Below are 22,442 nucleotides of genomic sequence, written 5' to 3' on the forward strand. Positions count from 1 at the left end.
TTAATGACTATGTAAAGCAGTATTTACTCATCAATGACTATCGGATTAAAATAATTAACAGCTGAAACGGCACATCAAACAACTAATTTATTTGTTAATCTTTCTATTTTGAAACAGTATTAGTTTCAGTGATTAAGTGGGTAATTAAAAGCCAATTGTCCTTGACAGTTTTATCATTATCACTATCTGAATTAGCAATCGGATTGAAAATAAACAACGCACTATAATCGACGTAAAAGATAAGATAGTGGACTTATCGAATGCGTCGAATGCTTGCACGTAACACTGCGGATTTCGTCTAGAAATGGGAAAACTGGTTTTGACTGGTTTATCGAAGTCTAGAAACCAAAACAGGCTTATAAGGATCATTTTTGCTAGAATTTTTTTTTAAATGCCAAAAAGATATCTTTATTCCTGAATAGTAAAGAAATCTACAGTTGCTCTAAAGGCTGATTTACACGTATTAAAATTTAGTTACCTACTTAACTACCTATATGTGTAAATTAGCCTTAACTTTCTTGCTACCTCAAGGCAGATAACGTCACCATGTTATTTAGGTCAAAGTTTCCTATGAAACTCAAACTAACAGTTTCGCTATAGTAATAACAAAATATACAAACTTACTTGCAACAGTGTGTTCTGTCCATATCTCTGCACGCACGCCTCCATGAACTCATCAATGAACTCGTCGTACTCCTTGCCTCGCGCTCTCTTTTGTCTCAATCCGATATACAGCGGATCTTCCAGAAGATCCTGAAAAGACACCTTGCGTTAGCGACTTAAGAACCGTTTTGGAACGACACGTTTTTGTGACATTGTTATGTCATACCATTCATAATACGACGCGGGCTATAGGTGACAGGATAGGCTAAATTATACGCGGCGCGGAATAAATTGATCCGCGAATAAAGGTGAATGCATAATACGGAAATGTAATGTATGTGAGCACGCGAACACGTTATGTGTAATGCACTCAATGACATTAGTCGCGTAAGTCAGAAAATAGCACTGGGACTGTATCAGATAGATGTTTTAGTTCAAAATTGGATCTCATTCAAAACTTGCTTTGTTAAATCCAAGTTACAGAGCGTTTTTAAATATAAGCGGAGTAGTTCAACAAAGTTAAAAGAAAATAAAAATCATGTGTCAAAACTACGACGCTATATCATTAAATTAATGAGATTTTGTTTGTCTTAATTACAATACTTTCCAGAAACCTTGACATTTACGTGTCTTTACGTAGCGCGACAAATTCTCACAGCAACTTATTTCTATGATACAATATTAAATCACTCCACTATAGCCTTCACAGTAATTTTATTGACTTTAGACTTACGTGCTAATTTCTCAAACTACATACCACAATTTTATCGTTACATAACGATATGAGATTAAGGAAAATGTCAGCTATTTCCAACGATATTTCTAAAAATAGTTTAACTGTCGAATTCACGCACGACTATTTCATTTGTGTTTCTTGCTTCCCTTCTCATTTAACTTCTGTGATACGAGATCAAGTAAGACACTACCAAAATAACTCATGTTTAAGTAAAGACGCGACCTAAATACAGCTTTCTTATCCCTTCAGGACAATAATACTGTTGATGAAAAGCGCAAAAATTTTGTTGCCAAGTGACATATTGATCTACAATTCCAATCATTTTCCATTTCTATGAAAGTATATTCCTTGGGAACAAAGTAAAACTAGCTATCTAGCATTTATGTACTGACGCGACTGTGCGACGGGCGGCCGCAGTGAGTGTGCGAGCGCGACAGCAATACAATTACACGAGGGCGATAAGGATGGGTAGCTTGGGGTCATTGGACGAATTTCTATCTGCTCGGCGACCGGACTTTAGCATTTGTGTACTGACCTGATTATTATCGGTACCAACGTCCAAGGTGATGGGCAGACACTGGTGGGGCTTGATGCCAGCGAGCGCGGTGTACAAAGACAGCCTCCCCACAGGGATTCCCATGCCGTACGCGCCAAGGTCGCCCAACCCGAGGATACGCTCGCCATCAGTGAATACGAACGTCAGGATGTAGTGTATCTTTTAATCTAAAGTCCGGTCGCCGAGTAAATAGAACTTCGTTCAATGACCCCAAGCTACCCATCCTTATCGCCCACGTGTAATTGTATTGCGCTCGCACAGTCGCGACAGCAATATAATTACGTGCGAGTGTCTCACGAATGTCACGAACGTGGCGAATCACTTGCGCGTAATTATATTGCTGTCGCGACTGTGCGAGCGCGACAGCAATACAATTACACGTGGGCGATAAGGATGGGTAGCTTGGGGTCATTGGACGAAATTATATTTGCTCGGCGACCGGACTTTAGCATTTGTGTACTGACCTGATTATCGGTACCAACGTCCAAGGTGATGGGCAGACATTGGTGGGGCTTGATGCCAGCGAGCGCGGTGTACAAAGACAGCTTCCCCACAGGGATTCCCATGCCGTACGCGCCAAGGTCGCCCAACCCGAGGATACGCTCGCCATCAGTGAATACGATCGCTCGGACATCGGGTTCTGGCCTAAAATAAAATTACATTATACACCACACTGTAAAGCCCAGTTTGCACCAGAGAAAAGATGTGTTTAAATAGCCAATCAGTAGCCTTATTCACGTAACAAAACTTCAACGACAACAAATCACTGAGTTGCGATCCTATCGAGTAATCTTTCTATCAAAATGACCCTTGTGAATACGGATTTACAACTGTTTTTAAATAGGACGACTTCTAAACGTCAACGAGATTTTGACTGTGTCAAAATACGTGAATTAGGCTACAGATTTTCGAACCAAAGATGAGCGGTGAGGTGATGTGGTAATAACGAACTCTGATTAGTTATTCATACACGTCTTCCCTCCGCATTCATGGATACCAGGCCTTATGGTGAAAAGATATTAAGATCGTGCTTTGTGGCGTTCTTTGGGAGAGACTTACATCTACTCTAGCATTGGACTAGGCTGAAATGATGACAAACCAATAGCTTTTGGTGTTACAGTAAGGCCCTTTTCACACGTCCCGGTTGCCGGCTAACCGGCGCCGGGTACCCGGTGGTGAAGTGTATGGGCATGCCGGATTAATTACGCCGGAACATGTGAAAGCTACGTACCATGCCCATACACTTCACCACCGGATACCCGGCGCCGGTTAGCCGGCAACCGGGACGTGTGAAAAGGGCCTAAGTCTTTAACAATAGCATTCAAAATTACTTCAGTGGTTTAGGCGTGCAAAGGTAACTTACAGGACTTTAAAAAGACACTGGTCGCTTTTATGATAAAAGTAAAAATTGATTTAAAAATACCCATTATTCAGTCAATTAAAATGTAAAATGTTGTCGAAAACGGACTTCCTATTGAAGAAACACAAAACAATGCCACTCTTCAGAATTTTAACTAACAGACTAATTAGCCTTTTAAAATTATTCAGCATAATGAACAATATTAAGTAATTCTTTAACGTGTTGATGATCCCAACATCGTTTTTAACTTTGAAGGTCATAAAAGGCTTTTGGCCGCTTGTCCAGAAAAAAACGTTTATTCTAAATCTAGTTTTGAAGTAAGAAATAGGAAAATATTTTTCTCGGTCTGTATAGTCCCGAAAAAATCGAATAGTCTAAGATCCCGCTATACAACGACCTTCACCGAGATGCTTATTTGATGAAACATATTTTATATTTAATTTAACATGTCAATAATTATATTGCTTAAGGGTTGCCTAATAAATTTCAGTCCAGGATATGATTAATTAATCATTAAAAATAGATTTTTTTTTAAATATTTCATCGGTTTGACTATTAAACAAACTCCATACCAATCGAAAGTATGAAGCCCATAGAATATGCAAACGTTAGGTTGCCTATTCTTTTCCAGTCATAACTCTCGGGTTGCCAGGTATAAACAGGTAAATTGATAGAGCATTTTGCACCGGTCTGATAATTTAATCAAATTTATATTAAAATAAAGATTATTTCATTATGAACACGGTGGTATAGGGTTGCCTGCAAAAAATCAGTCCTAAATGACGGTTGTCGAATTTTGTAAAGTGAAATTAAAACTGAAAGGTGACATTTTTCGAGTAGTTGGCAACATTTGGGAAAGACGAGTTGTATGAGGCGTTTGTGTGTCTTGTCAAGAGGTATCGCTTGGGTGAAGAAATTTCTCCAGTGTTGCCATGCTTTGGGAGATTTGGTCCAAAAATGTCGAAAGTGGAAATAACGACTTCCGGTCAAAAATTTGGATGACGCCTCCTGCAAAAGGGTCGTGCAAATGATATTTGACCATTTTCATCTAGATCACCTGGCAACACTGGCAGCTACGGGGAAAAGTATTTTTTTTCGACATGGGTGTCTTTAAAGTTAAGGACGGACAGAAGGAGATATGGCAGAAAAAATCCAAAAATGGGGTTTGGTCGGTTATACGACCCAGATTATGGGAAAAATCCGAAAATTCATAAAATCAAGATGGCGACCGAGTGAGCGGCCATTTTGTAAAAAGTTTCAGATTTCTGATTTTTCAAATGCATTTTTTGGGCAGTTGGCAGCATTTGGGAAAGTCGAGTTGTACAGAGCGATTACGTAGTTTGCTGAGGAGTATCGTTTGGAAAAACAACATTTTCCAGTGTTGCCATACTTATTGCATTTTTCGCTTAATCTAGACCATTTTCCGCGCCGAAACCCATTTTTACTTTTTTCTAACTTAAACCAATCCCGTGAAACAATTCCTTAAAACCACCCAAGTCCCAAAATTTTGTGGCCCCGTAACTGCCAGTTTTGCCAGGTAATCGAAATAAAAATAGTCAAATGTCATTAGTTTTACCTATTTGCAGGAGGCGTCATCCAAATTTTGGACCAAAAGTCGTTATTTCCATTTTTTACATGTTTTGACCAAATCTTTCAAAGTATGGCAACACTGGAAAATGTTGTTTTTCCAAACGATACTCCTTAGCAAACTACGTAATCGCTCCATACAACTCGACTTTCCCAAATGTTGCCAACTGCCCAAAAAATGCATTTGAAAAATCAGAAATCTGAAACTTTTTACAAAATGACCGCTCACTCGGTCGCCATCTTGATTTTATGAATTTTCGGATTTTTCCCATAATCTGGGTCGTATAACCGACCAAACCCCATTTTTGGATTTTTTCTGCCATATCTCCTTCTGTCCGTCCTTAACTTTAAAGACACCCATGTCGAAAAAAAATACTTTTCCCCGTAGCTGCCAGTGTTGCCAGGTGATCGAGATGAAAATGGTCAAATATCACTTGCACGACCCTTTTGCAGGAGGCGTCATCCAAATTTTTGACCGGAAGTCGTTATTTCCACTTTCGACATTTTTGGACCAAATCTCCCAAAGCATGGCAACACTGGAGAAATTTCTTCACCCAAGCGATACCTCTTAACAAGACACACAAACGCCTCATACAACTCGTCTTTCCCAAATGTTGCCAACTACTCGAAAAATGTCACCTTTCAGTTTTAATTTCACTTTACAAAATTCGACAACCGTCATTTAGGACTGATTTTTTGCAGGCAACCCTATACCACCGTGTTCATAATGAAATAATCTTTATTTTAATTTAAATTTGATTAAATTATCAGACCGGTGCAAAATGCTCTATCAATTTACCTGTTTATACCTGGCAACCCGAGAGTTATGACTGGAAAAGAATAGGCAACCTAACGTTTGCATATTCTATGGGCTTCATACTTTCGATTGGTATGGAGTTTGTTTAATAGTCAAACCGATGAAATATTTAAAAAAAAATCTATTTTTAATGATTAATTAATCATATCCTGGACTGAAATTTATTAGGCAACCCTTAAGCAATATAATTATTGACATGTTAAATTGAATATAAAATATGTTTCATCAAATAAGCATCTCGGTGAAGGTCGTTGTATAGCGGGATCTTATACTAGAAATGCCTGTAAAATTATGTTGCCCTGGTACTTTTAGGGTGTCTTTTTATTTTACCACGAAGTTACTTACCAGTTTTTAAGAATGTTGAATATATGCCCCTTATCATTGATGGTGATGAAGAGACCTCTAGGTCTTCTGTAGATGAGACCGAACCTTTGGCAGGCCAGTCCCACAGTTGGTGTGTATACAATAGGCAGATATTTTTCAATGTTCTCAGCCAGGAGTCTGAAGAATAGTTTCTCATTTCTGTCCTGCAATAATTTAATAGGAATAAATAATATATTAGGTCTAGTAGAGATCGCGGGAAGCACCAAGATGTAGGCAGGGCAGGACCTTGGACCAGAAATTCTTGGAGGGTTTTGTCCATTAATAGATCTTTGGTTAAAACAAATGAATTCAGAACACGTCCTTTATAGAATGGTCTGTCTTTAACTACTAAAATCACTATAGATGTCTTATTTATTTTTCTTTGTCACAGTCACAGATATGGAGTCACAGTAGTATCAAGGAAAAAGATTTGATGGGTAATTAAGAATCAGTACAACAACTTCAAGACTATTTCCTTGTAATTAAGGAAGGAGTTTATTTCCTTGATCCAAGGATAGGGGAAAATATTGATATATGATTGTCTATGTACGTTTCCATAGCCTTTATGTGACTACATAATGACGTAAACACGGACTCCTAATTTAGGTAGGTTAATTTTGTTTAATTGAAGTTTAAACGAGAGTAAATTATTGTATGGAAACTAATGTCACAGTTTGACTGTAAAATTTGATGACGCCGCGCAACTGCCCAACAAAAACGAAATTGTATTTTTTTTTCATTAACCAATTTCGTCCCTTCTATTGATTTACGTTTCTTTCACATCTTGTATTTTTGAATATTAACGTTTTAATTTCAACATTTGTCAATCATACGCACAAGCACCCTTTCTTTGGACCTTCGAGCCGGAAAAAACATTATGGCCGATAAAATTGGTCTGAACTATAAAATCTCAATGCAACCTTGAAAATTAATTTAGTATCTGATTCGACTGTGACCAATTACTTTATCCATTCCTTCCTACCATCGTTTTATAAATAGACCACTAGTTAGCATTGACGTTAAAGTTATAATTAAGTATGTGGAAAAAATATTCTATTTTAGCCATTACAAAGCACCTTCATCTAGTCGTCCCCATACCATAAGCCCGATAGTGAATCAAGACTCAAAAATAGATGCATTCATGTTATTAGTCTAAATATTGATGTCTTGAGATTGGATCAAGCTTCAAAATTTGTTATAGAATGCCGTCCTTTTATTCTAAGACTTACTCACTCATGTGAGATAGAATTATTTATAACTGCATATTTTATTGAAACTTAGTTATAGCTTTTTTAAATACTAGTCTAGCTAGAGTGTGTCTGTCTTAGGGTAGAGCAAGATTATAGGTCGATATACTTGCCACTTGCCAGACGACAAAAGGTGCCAAAATGGTGCACTCTATCAAAAAAATAACGTTACGACATAATAGGAGATGGTAGCCCAAATGGCGTGTGCCAAGGAGCGCTGGAAGACAATTTTGATCTAATTTGAAAATTATAAATCACTTGAAATAATCGAACTGCCTAAGGCGGGAATTTTGATCTACCCTAAATACGTTTTAAATTCGATAACAGCTTTTAGACGTAAAAAAATCTATTTAAGCTACAATTTAACTAGCCACTTCCATACTGTCTACCTACCTGTCTATGATAACAATACACATAACACTCAAATTGCTATCTTCTACGCAATAGTTCGGCGGATAAGCCATCTTCAATATTTTGATCACTTATCATTTTTATCAATCGCAGAAATGACGTTGATTATGGTCTCCAAAACAGTACAATAAATGATTGTATCTTTTAGTGTGGGGTGCAAATAACATTTTGATTGATAAATGAATGTGTGTAAATCACACATTCATTTATCAATCAAAATGTTATTTGCACTTTAAAAAAGGCTGAATACAAGTATGTGGCTAGAAAGTCGCAATAATTATCAAGGTTTTTCGTCACAGTTTCAAATCATACCATTGTAAGATAAACCTATGCATCAAGTGCAGTTATATTATGTTTTAATCACAAATCGTCATATCTCACTTAGGGCCACCATATATACACAATTTATTTACTAGAGAGAGACTGATGCATACTTGACATAAGTTTCATAATTATTATTCCTCTTATTTATCGTTTGGTAGATATTATAACTATCAATTTTGGCCGTAACAGGCCATGCACCGCAGGCACAAGCGATGCAATGCAATGTGGTCTTCATACTAAAAGTACTATGATTACGTACATAACGATGTGGTCTGGTCATATGTCTTAAAAGGACTATGTCTAAAGAATAACATCAAATGTTCACAAGACTGGTACCTTATTCACGTCTAGTCACCTGTAACTCGACGAGGTAGAGGTACTTATTCAGGTTGTCCTCGTACCGATCCACTGATATCCTGCAGATGTCCAGTTGCTCCTCTTGGCTTTTGAATTTCGCCGCCAAGAGACCGTGGATGCCAAGGGCTTGGCGCTCTTCTAATGTGAAGGCGAGACCCTAAAGAAAGAAAGAAAGAAAGAAAGAATAATTTATTTGGCACATAAAAAAAAGAAACAATAAATTAGCACAATAAAAAATAACATAAACTAAACTAAATAAAATAATAAATAATAAATAATCTTTATTCACAAATATCATTTCCTGTGATGTAATAAACCACAGCTTCTGCACTAGGCTCGCAGGCCTGTGTCGCAGTAGTTGTGTTGAGTGAGCATTACAGATTACATTTTTACATTAAATATACAAGAAAACTAAAAGAAATAATCTCCAAAAAGTACCTATACTTACTAGAATAGTAAGCTAAAATATCATTAATCATATCGTCAACTTTACAATATTTCCTCAATTTTACATTTACCTAATAACGGTTTTAGTTACAGAAAAAACCAACACGTTAACCAAATGCGTAATTCCCAAAAACAGGGTAAAATTATTATTATCCTCCAACTGCTGATGTAATGACAAAACTTTTACCTTATTCGGTAAGGGTAAATTACACATAATAGGTAAAAAGTAACTTATAACGAAGATAATGAATTGCCAAATATGTTAAAACTAGACCACAATTTTAGAATTATCAGTTGTGCGGTCGCCTGGTCAGATAGTTTATGTAATTGTAACTTCCGCAAGAGCCTCATGTTAGGATGATATTATTTTTAGACTACAAAATTTTGTTGATGTGACTGTCGGATCGCATGTCGAAACAATATTTATTTTCAGGTAGCTACTAAAGCAATATTAGCAGCTTAAATCTTTACAAACACTGACCTACTCCATGGCGTAGTCACAGTGACTGACCTTATTTTAACCTAGCGAGGGTCTCAGATGATCGATATCTAACTCGGGCAGATTGTTGACTGCGACCTCGTGGTACAGAAACTTCTTACTACAAAACTGCTCATTACAAAATACTTGAATTAATGGACCTATTCAGTGGAATACACGCTTTTCTTTTACGTGGAACTAAGTCTGCCTTTGACCTCAATCTCACCTGAGGGTCGGAGGTTAAGATGGAACACTCGACTCACCTAGTTGATAACTTACGCCCGTATTCACATACATTACTATGTCTCACAGTGCGCATAAACGCACAGGATGACATATCAACCAATCACAGAGCTCTATTGAACGCTGTGCGTTCGATTTGCTGCTTCACTTAAGCAAGCATCGTTTGTGAATACGGGCGTTAGTAAATAGATAAATTACTTTTTCACAGGATATTTAGTGTATTCCGACCTGATTTAACCGAGGGTCTAGTCGGCTCGTGTTCTGAAATGACCGAGTTTCTTGCGCTTCTTCTTCTTATATCAGCACTGGCCCATTTATTGTTTCAAAGCAGTGATAGGATAAATAATACTGGGACGTGTAAAAGCGCTTTTTAAAAGCCTATTTGCAAAAAATAAATAAGTTTTATGAGTAATGACGCTGAAAACTGCAATTGATATGCTGTCGCTTCAGTTTGAGCGTACATTCAAAACTCATTCTACTAGACTATGTTTGAGCTATGTTTCAGTATACGTGGCTATGAGATCTAAGAGCACCCGTACACACAATGGATTATAAGTAGTATACTTATGTACCGTGTAATCATCATCATCATCATTTCTGCTGAACATAGGCCTCCCCCAATGATTTCCACAATACTGACCTTATTTAATCGAGGGTCCCTCAGGTGATCGATACCTCGCACTACGTTGGGGCAGATTATGTTGCCGGTGACCTCGTGGTACTCCCGGCAAGGCACCGCCGAAGACTCGAACCCGGGACATTTCGCTAGCGCCAACGCTACCGCCCGGTTCGGGACTATCGCGTTGGAACAACATCTGTAACAAATTGACTAGTTAAAGTTCAATATCATAACAATTGAGCTAGCAACAGTTCTTATAACTGTTGCTGAACTGTGAAAGTAATTTTCGCAATGTTGTTGAAGGCTTGTTGCTATTTTCATTGGATTTTAATACTTTTAGTCCTATCAAGGAATCCCCACTCGAAAGATATGTAATAAAAAAAAATTACATTAATAAACAACGTACCAATAAATATTAACTATTTTAGAGTTTTTAAACAATTTCATTATTTATGCACTTAAATCAGTTACGGTGTTCGCTCTGCATTGGGATATAGGGCTTACTCGATGTTACTACGAGTGTATTAGCCATTAATTACGTTACTTGGTATCACGAGCTCTGATAATGGATTAACGACCAACACTTGAGAAATTAATTAATGCACATTAATTAAAAATTGTAACTTCCAGGATTATGGCTAGAATTATAGTGCGATTACGGTTCTACGAAGTTGACTACCTATATTTTACGAAGACCAACTAAATGATGTTCCTAAATGTAGCAATTTCTAGCTTGCTGATACCTGAACAGTAGGTAGTATTTAGGTACATTCAAATTTTCATTTTTAGATATTCGCTGGCAAAACATGCGAATAATAATCATACCAGGTAAATGTGAGATAAAAACTATTTATTTAACTAGTGACAACGTTTAGGTTCCGTTTTGGGAAGTTTATACTACCACAATTCCTACAGAGCATAAAAATACCACGCAATCTATTGTCAAAAGTTCCTGGGTTGCTTGTTGTAGGATTGCACCTGTCGGGGTGCCATAAAGTCTACTATTTATCTAACGAAAGGAATGCGTGGTAAATGCAGTTAACCACATCTAAATCAATAGTCAACCCACTATTGTAACTTCTTATTTATTTTTAACCGGCAGACAATGTTGACTGAATTATGGCAGCATTAGTAGGTACTAATGCTGCCATAATTCGTAGGTTTGTCGCGAAGCTCTAAAACGGCAAAAAAAACTCTATTTCACTTTGATCGCCTGGATTGAATCACCCAGGTGATCATAGGCGACTCTTTGGTGTCCTTTAATCACCCATGAAAAACGCAGCGTAGGACGTCCACCCACAAGGTGGACCGAAGACCTGATAAAGGTAGCAGGAAGGCGCTGGATGCAGGCCGCTACCAACCGTGCGATGTGAAAGTCATTAGGGGAGGCCTATGTTCAGCAGTGGACGTCTTATGGCTGAAATTATGATGATGATGAATCACCCATGTATGAGATCACCTAGGTATCAAAGTGGACTACTTATCCATGGATGATCATGGAAAAAGCTCCAGCGTCGCCTATGATCAACTGGGTGATCTAATCCATGTTTGTGATCAAAGTGAAATAGACCCAAAAAAAGATGGTATGAAAGACCTCTTATGTCATCGCATCAAAATATCATCGACCCCAAACATCTAGAGCGACGTTTAAAATTAAATCACAATAGCATTAGTATGTTTATGGAGTAGGGAGTTTTTCTTAGTTGAAATTATTTCGGGGCCAAGTATGATAACGATGTTTCACGTGCCAAGAGCTAATTCTCACAATGCCAACGCGTAAACAAAACGCAGGCATAAGTCACATTACAAGAATATAATGGACGTGTCAATTAGACCACCTTATCGGAAGCGTGGGATGTCCACCCACAAGGTGGACCGACGACATCATAAAGGTAGCAGGAAGGCGCTGAACGCAGGCCGCTACCAACCGGGCAACATGGAAAGCATTGGGGGAGACCTATGTTCAGCAGTGGACGTCCTATGGCTGAGATGATGATGATCGGAAGACACCATGGCAACGACGGATTCTGGTGATTTATGATGATGCTGGTGATATTCCAAGAAAATATAGCGCTACATATTGAAAATTTGTCTGTAGTTTTGCACAACTTTAAGAAAACTCAACTCGTATGATTCAGAGTGTAACTGGTGACGTATGTACTTAAACGGTTTTGTCGTAAACTGTTTGTGTACACATGTGCACAATTTACTAAGAATTACGAAACATGAAAAGTCTCAAGTAATATTAAGAAAATATCAAGAAAACGTACGAAATCTTTTGCACGCCAACAAATGTTGCATTTAGCTGGTTTTGCCAAAAATGCTGCTGAATTATTTAAACTCACTAAATGTAGAGTCGCGACATGAGCCAGTAAATAGCCGTAACGTATGTAAAATATAAATATGTATACATTCAAGAACATCTTCTGAACATAAAACAGAATAATGTCATTAATGTTTTCTCTGTTAAACAATGTTTGCATTTTTTCTGTTCTTTGGCTGAAAAAACCTGGGGGCTGGGCCGTGACGTCTGCGTTACATAAGACTAACAAACAGATAATGTCATTTACATACTCTTATTTACAGAAGCCGTGTACATACTTTATTAGGCACGGTGATTTAGTCACGCGAAATGTAACAAAAGTAACAAATGATCACGTTTAGACAGAATAGTCTTTACGACTCTATGCTCTAATTCTTAGATTTTTCAAAAAGTAGTAAGTACCTACATTTTACATCTTAGCATTCACAGCAATCAATCAATTTTTATGTGAACGTTGACAAGACTACGGTGGACGTACTTGCTTAAATTGAATCATCTCGATGATTCAGGTAAGCTGACCTTCGTCAAGTATCGTGGAAGGAAACTAACGCAAATTATTACGGTAATCAATGAAGTTAGGATCGCAAGACCGTACATTTTGCTATAGATGGAGCAATAACAATTTTATCATGAAGTTTACCGGTTGAAGCTGGTGTCACTTAGGTTTCAGTAAGAAGATTAGAGGCATTAAAATGTCCCTCGTACGTAATATGTCATTGAATAGCAGAGAAAAGACTGAAGTGAATAGAGACAATAACCTGCCTATTGTAGGTAGGAAACTTTTGTAGAAAATTACTAGGTATCATGCTCTACCTGGCTTCTAGCGCTAGTAAGGAAATAATTCGTCTATAAGTTGGTAAAATACCACTCGATTAAGAACTTGTAGTTAAGCTGTCGCTCCTGTGGGTTTAGATAGACAAAGTGCACTTTAAAATCGCAAACCAGTCGAAAGATGGTCGAAAGGCCTTTTTTTGTATGGAGTTGACTTTATGACGGATTCGATTTTCGATTCGATCAAAAAGTGCCACTAGTTTAGGGGGGCTGCTATAAGGACATAAGATTTCGCTAATATTTATGATAAAATTACAAATTTTATGGAAATTAGCCATTTTAAAAATGTATTATTTTATGCTATTTTGGAAACTAATTATTATTTATAATTGGCGAAACAGTTTATTCAATTGGTACCTACCTATTCATGGCTTTACACACCAACCCGTCAATCTGTCACGAACTAAAATATTTACAAAGCTGGTGGGACTTGTAGATAGCAGATAAGATAACCCACTGATAGCTAGTTGAAACGTAGATAGATATCAAGCCTACTGAACTTGAAAATCTAGTTATCTGATTGAATCGATTTGATCAGCAGTTTTATAATAGCGATTACGTAAATTGCAGACCTCGTTATAACGCGTCGATGAGTATACATCGGTTGGCTTTACAAAGGAAATCGATACCCAGCAGATAATGTTCAATGTCAGAGTTTAAGTTACATTCAGGAACACTGCGTTTGACCACAAAATAGATAGGAGCAGAAGACAATCTACATACAAAGTGTGCTCGTGCAACGCACACAACGCTCATGGACACGATATCGCCAAAATCGCAAAACTGTCTAAACCAATGCGAGCGCGAATGCCGACCGCTTGGGACGCGTCTGTCTATAGATATCATCATCATCATCTCAGCCATAGGACGTCCGTCCACTGCTGAACATAGGCCTTCCCCAATGCTTTCCATGTTGTCCGGTTGGTAGCGGCCTGCGTCCAGTGCCTTCCTGCTACCTTTATGATGTCGTCGGTCTATCCGTCTACTTAATATGCAAAATGAAATATACAGGTGATTCTTCTGTTACTAGGTACTATTTTGTGGTTTGACCGTCAGACTTCGTCATATTTATTAGCACGTACACCGTTAATTACTGTTTCCCCGAGTATGCGTTTTATGACGTTTTAGTTATGTCATTTGACTACTTTTAGCACTGGTCTGGTGTGCGCCGTAAAGATTTTGCTAGCGCAAGGTGCGGCGACTTTGTTATTGCTCTATTTTAGTCTTTATTAACTTTGATCTCAATATTGGCACTAATTCTTTTTTTAGATCGTTCATTTTGAAGACCGTGAAAATATATTTCGTCATTGGGTATCTTATTAAACACCTTAAAAAATGCGATTCCGTCTGTAGGTAGGTCTACATTTTCTCTGTAAAACGGGTCAGTGTGCCTTAGGAAGGACCTCTCCAAAGCACTCCGAAAATAGGTATAGCTTTCACGATTTTTTGTACTGTAAAAAATGGTGTTATCGTGAACACCACTTTGAGCACCCGCCTAAATAGCACCTGGCTTATTACTGGTCCTCTAGTAGATCAAAGACCAAGGTGTTCAACCAGTGTGTACTGCCGGTCTTCGTGTATGGGATGGAGACCACGACGCTGACAGAAAAGTCTGCTGAGAGACTCCGAGTCGCACAACGAGCAATGGAAAGACAGATGCTTGGCGTCTCCCTACAAGATCACAAAACGAACGAGTGGATCAGAGAAAAGACGAGGATCAGCGACGTGGTGGAAGAGATAGAGAGCCGTAAATGGAGATGGGCGGGACACATTGCACGGATGAACCAGGATCGCTGGGCCAGAAAGACCCTGGAGTGGAGACCCCGCAACAACACCCGCGGCAGGGGAAGACCGCCTAAACGATGGACAGACGATATCCGGCAGCAGGCTGGAGTGAACTGGATGCGTGTGGCCAGGGACAGAAAACGGTGGAGGGTTGAAGAGGAGGCCTATGTTCGAAGGCGAACCCAAAGGCTGACATAGATAGATAGATAGATAGAGTAGATCAAACAATTTTCACGCGTTAAACAGCGCGGAGAAAGGTGTAAATAATGTTATAAAAGAATTTAATGGCGATATTAAAAATTTAAATTTCTAGAAATTGAATGACGAAATTGTAGGTAAGCTTCAATTTTGATGTTCATATTTTGGAATCGCAAACTAGAAAGACGCGTTTTCGTCTGTTGGCCTTGACATTTCCTTGACCTTCAAATGTACAAAATTCAGATGAAGATGAAACTTTCGAAAAATACAATATCAGGTAATGTTACTTGGTGTGTTTTGTAAGAACTAACACTTACAAAATATCTTCCTATAATAATTCTATAATACAACATCGAAAAATTCAGGTCTTTGTCCTTGACAATAACTTTGGATCAATATTGGATTGAATACACATTCATAAACATGGAAAATTACAATTTGTAACAGAAGTTTCTGCAAAACATAACATAGTAACATGTAATGATGCCAAGTTCAAAAAGGACAGTCTAAAAATAGTTAATGCATAGATTGAAAGTTTTTCCATTTCTATTTTGCAGTTTTTTACACATTGGTGATCACAAAATGAAATTCCGGTAGTTAATTTACTTACATTACATAAACATTTATAAGTTAACCAAATTCAATAAAAAGTCATTATTTATAATTTGATCATAAAAAATATAATAAACACAAGAGCTTCTCATTTATTTTTTAAATATTACATTTAAAATTACATTTCGCAAATTAATTAAATATCTTTTTTTTTAACATGATATATCTTTTATATTGGTCACAAGACAGTTGTAATATTATGCATTGCATCAGAGGGTAATGCCACTGCAAATGTAAGGAAGCAAATTAATGTATAGTGCTTGTTTTTAATCATAACCACTTAAAAAGAGATTGTACTGTCTCTAAAGTAAAGCAAGCTTTACTTTTTTCATTTACTCTCAGTTATTTTTTTTTTTTCATAGTAATACCTAGGTAATTATTTTTTGCACTATAGTCTGGGAATCATTTTGTAAGGATTTAAACAACTTGGATTCAACAGAAAAAAATCAAAGTTGGTAGAAACCTACTGTTAAAATATACTTTATGTATTTTCATATAAATTGCATGTATTCTTATAATATTTATTAATAATTCGGGCGCTGAAACATACGTACTATTCTTTTAAACAACGTTTCAAAGTAAGACTACATAATCCAAAACAAATTGAGGGCATTGAGGAGATAGACAATAATACAGGTTTTATAACTAAAAAGAAATCGTACTTGAACCAGGCGTACGGAGAGTTCACTAAGCTAAGATCGTATAGAACAATGCCACAGGAGAAAGACCTTGAAATGAATCAAATAAGCCGTTACACTTCCTAGAAAATTCAGTAACAGTATGACCGAAAACCGCTCGATAGAATCCCGCCAACCGTACATAAATTTGGGTCAGTATTTGTAAAACGAATGAATCCCAAAGATGTCTATGTTATAGTATAACTCTTAAAAGATTCAATAGAGTAAGTATTCATTAAATATACGCTCAATTTGTTTATAGATCGGACGTAAAAAACAGCTGTCACGTTATGTAAACTCCAAAAATAAATGAAAAGATACTTACAAAAGAGATCTGGGGACGGTGGAAAACATTTCAAAAAATATTTTTCATCTACACAACTGAAATCCTTAGCAACGACAGCGAGCACGCGAGTAATTACGAATAATATTTTTATTATTTTAGATTTGCAAAGCAACGCCCTCCATCCAGGTGGCAGTGATGTGACTGACAGCTAACTGACGATCTGACATTTGACTGATTGACATTTCGGCTGCGCCTCATTGATCAAAGATCCAATCAAAATCTTAATCGATTAATCGTCCAGTAACATTACTTTATCATTTCTCATCTCCCCATTTTCTCCCTGCCAATATGCATTTTGCGGATGTAATTTTTGTCTTTCGCCTTTAAAAACGGTGGGTACCTAATCAACAAGGAAAATACATTTTAACAAACCGGTAAGATTCGTTACCGGTATACAGTGAGCTCGATTGTTCGAGCTCTAGTAAAGATTTGTCTATGAATTCTTTTTGACAGGACGGCCTTGACAAAAATATTGACAGTTTAATGACATGATAGAATTGATAGATGTCAACTTTTCGGTGAAAAAGGAATTCCGTATTATTGCAAAATAATTAATAAATTCAAGAATTTTTTTAGTTTTGGAAGTAATAAATCATTAAATGCGATGATTCGAGAAGATGATCCTCAGTTTCGTATTACTCCGTTTCAACAAATGGCTTCAGCATGTTCCGGTGCCCTTATAACCTCATTATTTAGTAAGTTTTTGTTTGTATCTTTAATTCCGTCTAATAACTAAGTAAATCTGCCTACTAGCTGGACAGCCACTAGGTGTATAAACTTAGACAGCCATTTTAAATATTAAATACTTCCGCCTAGCAACGATTAAAAAGTGTTCAATTTTACAAAACAAAAATCTTATCTCTAATCTTCTGCACTTCAAACTGTCAAGGTTAAGGTTTCTGTGGAATTTGAAAATTAATTTTAACCTTTACATAATGTAACTGTTGCAGTGACACCTCTAGATGTTGTTAAAATAAGATTACAAGCTCAGCAAAAGGCACTGTTGTCAAACAAATGTTACCTGTACTGCAATGGACTTATGGAGCACCTTTGCCCTTGCGGCGAGACTGCGTGGATTCCCCGACGAGTGCACTTCCATGGTACAATGGTATGTAATAATAATTACCCTACAATATTGTAGATTAAGGTAAATTAAATGTGCATATGAACTAAGTTTATTAAAGTAAAAAGTTGTTGCTTTGGCTATGGCAGAGTGTGTTATTCTGAATCTTGGAATAGCAACACCAAACAGTTCATTTGTTTTGTCTCCTTAATTTGGATGATATTCTACATGCCTTGTACTAGATCCCTTACAAGTTAACATCTGTCTTCAAACATTAACTGCAGATAAATCCTCTCCCTACAGTTTTAATTATGTTTATTTATGTTTTAATTTCAGGATGCTTTCTACAAAATAGCAAAATTGGAAGGTGTGCCCGCATTGTGGTCTGGTTTAAGCCCAACTTTAGTTTTGGCTCTGCCATGCACTGTTATTTACTTTGTATCTTATGAACAACTCAGATACAGAATGAAAACGTTTTACAACCAAATGTCCGGAGACCGTAAGTTTTTATTATTTGTCTAACATTGCCCTTATTTTCCAGCGTAAGACTTCGATCAAGTGGTGTGTAAAGTACATTAAGTCCTAGTTACCCTTTAGACGTTGTAAACTTTAGACTTACTGATATGATGTAATTTATAGCTTGTCTTTGATTACGAACAATGGCATGGTATTGTGTAATCTGTAGTCAAGTGCTTGTTTTCCCAACCTTAACTTCAAGGTGAATTGATGGCAACAAAAGTTTCTAATTGAATTAACCATTTTTAAGAATCTTAGTTTACTGTTTGAATAAGAATCTTTATCATACTTTATTACAGTAGTACATTCTGTCGATAATAGCCTCAAGTTGCATCCGTTTTATTCCAATTAAAATACACATTTGTATAGTTAATTTATGTATACTCTTTCCTGTATTTCACCAGTTTATTAGCGACCTCTCCATCACTAAATACTTTATTTTATTAAAACTACTTACTAATCCATGTTAATAATTTCGCAGTGTCTCAACCAATGTGGATACCCTTGATAGCGGGGGCTACAGCCAGAATGACAGCTGTGACTATAGTCAGTCCATTGGAATTGATTAGGACAAAAATGCAGTCAAAGAACTTAACATATGCTGGTAAATATTGATTAGAATTTCTACTAAAGTTATGAGTTTTTAAAAGTGGCATGGCAAGCTTTTTACCCGACTGTGCCAGAAGAAGGGTTATGTTTTTCTTTGTAGGATTATGCTATCATACCATACCTTTCCTGATAAATTAACTAAGTATTTTGAACACAATTTAAACTATTTTACCGTATTCCTTTCAGAAATAACATCTGCATTGCGAGACGTAATAAAATATGAAGGTCTTAGAGGTCTGTTTCGTGGATTAGGATCAACGCTTTTAAGGGATGTACCATTCTCAGGTATGACAATATTCTTTGTGCTACTATAGCAAACATTTTCTTAGACTTGAATTGTGATTCATTTAAATGTGTTGAATATTTACAGGACTTTATTGGACAACGTTTGAATCAACAAAGAGAGTATTTAATAGGCCAGACTCTGAGAAGAACACATTTTTATTCAATTTCTTCTGTGGATCTGTTGCTGGCAGTGTGAGTATCAATAAATTTAATTGATTCGTAATCCATAAGAAGAAAAGCAGTTTTATAAGAAGCTAGGCAGATTGACACAAATTAAATATACAAATCAATCGTGTTCTTTTTATTCTTTAGATTGCTGCATTTGTGACTTTGCCATTTGATGTCGTCAAAACCCATCAGCAAATAGAGCTAGGTGAAAAAGAAATTTATACAGGTGAGTCACTTGTCAGCATTTATTTCTAGTCATACTATTGAAAACTATTATTATTCCAATTTTAATTTTTTATTATTTGTAGATGGAAAGGTTCAACAGCGGGCTTCTAATATGCAGGATATTGCTAGAACCATATACCGTAATCATGGAGTAAAAGGATTGTTCACGGGCTTACTACCTCGAATATTCAAGGTTGCCCCTGCATGCGCGATCATGATTGCCACATTTGAATATGGGAAACAGTTCTTCCAAAAGTACAACACACAGAAATATAAGGAGAAAATGCAAAGGTGAGAATGAGAATATTAAGTACTGTATGTAATGTGTGTTCCATTTGAGAGTGGGTGGCAGTTATTGTCCGTTTGGAAAAATAGAAGCACCAATATTGTTATGCAATATACATAAATATTTTATTGTTCAAATTAATTCTGACTGTAATTGGTTGTTTAAACTAAAATATTGATGCTACTATCAATTTGTGTGGGTTTTTGAAATGTACTTGTTTCTGCCATCAATTTTTTAGTTTTTATTATAGGAAATTTATTGTGGTGTAGATAATGAAAATGCTACCCAACCATACTACAAAACCATATTTAATTCTTTTTCAGTTCATGCACAGATTGATTTTTGTTTTTGTTTGTTTTATAAAACATTCTATTTCAGACAAGGAATAGAAATAGAAATTATTAAAAGCGAATAGTTGTATGTCCTTGCGCTCCTGAAGGTATTCTGTTTATTTAATAATGTACATGTTTTAGCAAGTGCTTTAGTTAAATCTTTAATTTTATAATATTAGCAACTATTTGTAGCTTTACTGTAAATTATGAGACAGATACCAAATTAATTGTAAACTTAGATCCTCAAAAAAGTGAATAACTTTGGTTTTTAATGGTTTTTTCTTTTTTATTTACAGGCACCAAGATATTGTGTTGATAGGAAAGACTAACAGTAGTGACTACTCATGATTCAATAGTTCAGAAGCAAGAAATGAACCAAGAAAATGAATGATCAAATAATATTATTGTGATAAAACTAGCATAGCTAATAGTCAATACAGGATGTTATGCTTGCAATTGAGAATAATGCATAGAAACATCTGTAAATTGTTACCAAATGAACTCTTAACTAACAAAATATAGGCAATTCTGCAATCATGTTAGGATTTATTTATATTCATTTTGTGATATTGTAGGATAACATTTCAGGCATAAAATAGCTTTTGAAAGTACTGTATTTATGTAGTACTTCTTACACAGCTAGTTCGGACCTGAATACTGATGAGTTTGTATATTAGTATTTTAGACTATAGTAGCAAATTCTAGCTTATAACAATAAAACTGTTGTATTTGTGCATAATGCCTATTTAACATGATGTTATTAGATATATGGGTTAGTTTTGATGAGTGTACGCGCCAGAATTAAAACCTCATACATTTCAAACTCGTGTCACACTATTCTATCACTCATTCTGACAGTCCTTTTCCTATCCTCTCCCTCCCACCTTCAGTCTCGCTCTCGCATCGCAACGCGCCGCTTCGCCTACCTATCTGGGCGTTAATAATAAATAAGTATCCAAAATAAACCAATTCAAATAAACCCAAATCGCGCGCTAAACTCATCTCAATAAAATTCAAGTGTTTGTGAAAGTGAAAGAAGAACCAAGCTTGGACCGTCCTGTGGAGTCTGCTCAATCGAAGGTATCCCATCCCATTCCTATCCCAATCTCCTACAACTCCTTTCTGGTCCTACCGAGCCGCATGGTTCATTTCCTATCCTTTACACTTACAGAAAATCACAACTACACATTTTCACGCATCCGTCATTTTGACAACTCTCTAGAAAATTCTAGAAAATTCGCTCGTTTGACACATTCTTTCTGGAAAGTTCGATTCGTTTGACATTTGACACATTCTAGAAATTACTATTCGCTCAAACGTCAACTCGTTGTTTGTAAACACGTGTATTTTTTAAATTCAATCTTTTAAATTTTTATTTCAATTCAATTTCAAATTCGCTTACATACGCTACGCATTTTATTTTCCTACTGGATTATAAATAAATACGCTCAACTCAACTCATTTTTTAACGCTAGCTCTCGTGCGTGTGTTTGCTCACCTACAATACAATGGAGGGAGTAAAACGCAAAATTAATTTGCTTGAAGCTAAAAAAGAAGCGCTTTTTCAGAGGGTTCAGGAACTATACGACCTCAGCCTAAAGGTCTCCGACCCTCAGATTGAACAAATTTTCATGTCTCGCATGCATTCGATTGAAAAAACAAGATCGGATTTTCTTGATACTATTGACGAACTTAATTTGTGTTATATGAAACATGATGAGGAACTCAAACCTACATTTGCTGCACTCAACTCGTTTGACGATTTGTACTGTAACATCCTTTCGGTGCAAAGCTCCATCGCACAACTAAAGGCCAACACAGAGCGTCGCAAACAGGATTTCGTAAAAAAATTACCGCCTTTAGAACTAGTCTCTTTCGACGGAGCCCCTTCCAAGTGGCCCGTTTTCTACCAAAATTTTAAAACTCTTATTCATGAGAACACTGGTTTGTCTCCAGGTGAAAAGGCTCAATACCTTATAGGAAAACTTTCCGGAAAAGCACTTACAATTTGCTCGGGTATTCCACCGACTGGTGAGAA

At 36.6% G+C, this 22,442-nt stretch overlaps 2 protein-coding genes across 3 annotated transcripts in view; one reads left to right on the forward strand and one right to left on the reverse strand.

Moving 5' to 3' along the window:
* LOC135076837 (NADP-dependent malic enzyme) overlaps positions 1-17,079 on the reverse strand; it is a 32,231-nt gene extending 15,152 nt beyond the window's left edge. Inside the window, exons 1-6 of the mRNA XM_063971305.1 lie at positions 16,900-17,079; positions 10,170-10,344; positions 8,360-8,518; positions 6,005-6,186; positions 2,360-2,540; positions 625-753 (exon numbers count right to left, since the gene is read on the reverse strand). Coding sequence (XP_063827375.1) covers positions 625-753; positions 2,360-2,540; positions 6,005-6,186; positions 8,360-8,518; positions 10,170-10,344; positions 16,900-16,928 — 855 coding nt within the window. The 5' untranslated portion in view covers positions 16,929-17,079. The remainder of the gene's footprint in view (positions 1-624; positions 754-2,359; positions 2,541-6,004; positions 6,187-8,359; positions 8,519-10,169; positions 10,345-16,899) is intronic.
* A 338-nt stretch (positions 17,080-17,417) lies between these two features.
* LOC135076495 (probable mitochondrial glutathione transporter SLC25A40) lies at positions 17,418-21,192 on the forward strand. Of its 2 annotated transcripts, XM_063970952.1 has the most exons (10): positions 17,418-17,615; positions 17,871-18,028; positions 18,320-18,482; positions 18,981-19,103; positions 19,295-19,393; positions 19,479-19,585; positions 19,706-19,787; positions 19,870-20,077; positions 20,451-20,511; positions 20,701-21,192. In XM_063970952.1, exons 1-9 carry the CDS (start codon positions 17,525-17,527, stop codon positions 20,485-20,487), a joined length of 1,068 nt encoding a protein of 355 aa, XP_063827022.1. In that variant the 5' UTR covers positions 17,418-17,524; the 3' UTR covers positions 20,488-20,511; positions 20,701-21,192. The 2 variants fall into 2 exon arrangements, with proteins under 2 accessions (XP_063827022.1, XP_063827021.1); XM_063970951.1 differs by lacking the exon at positions 20,451-20,511.
* The last annotated feature ends 1,250 nt before the right edge of the window (positions 21,193-22,442 follow it).

This window comes from Ostrinia nubilalis, chromosome 12, assembly GCF_963855985.1.
Source record: "Ostrinia nubilalis chromosome 12, ilOstNubi1.1, whole genome shotgun sequence".
In the NCBI taxonomy this organism is placed as follows: domain Eukaryota; kingdom Metazoa; phylum Arthropoda; class Insecta; order Lepidoptera; family Crambidae; genus Ostrinia; species Ostrinia nubilalis.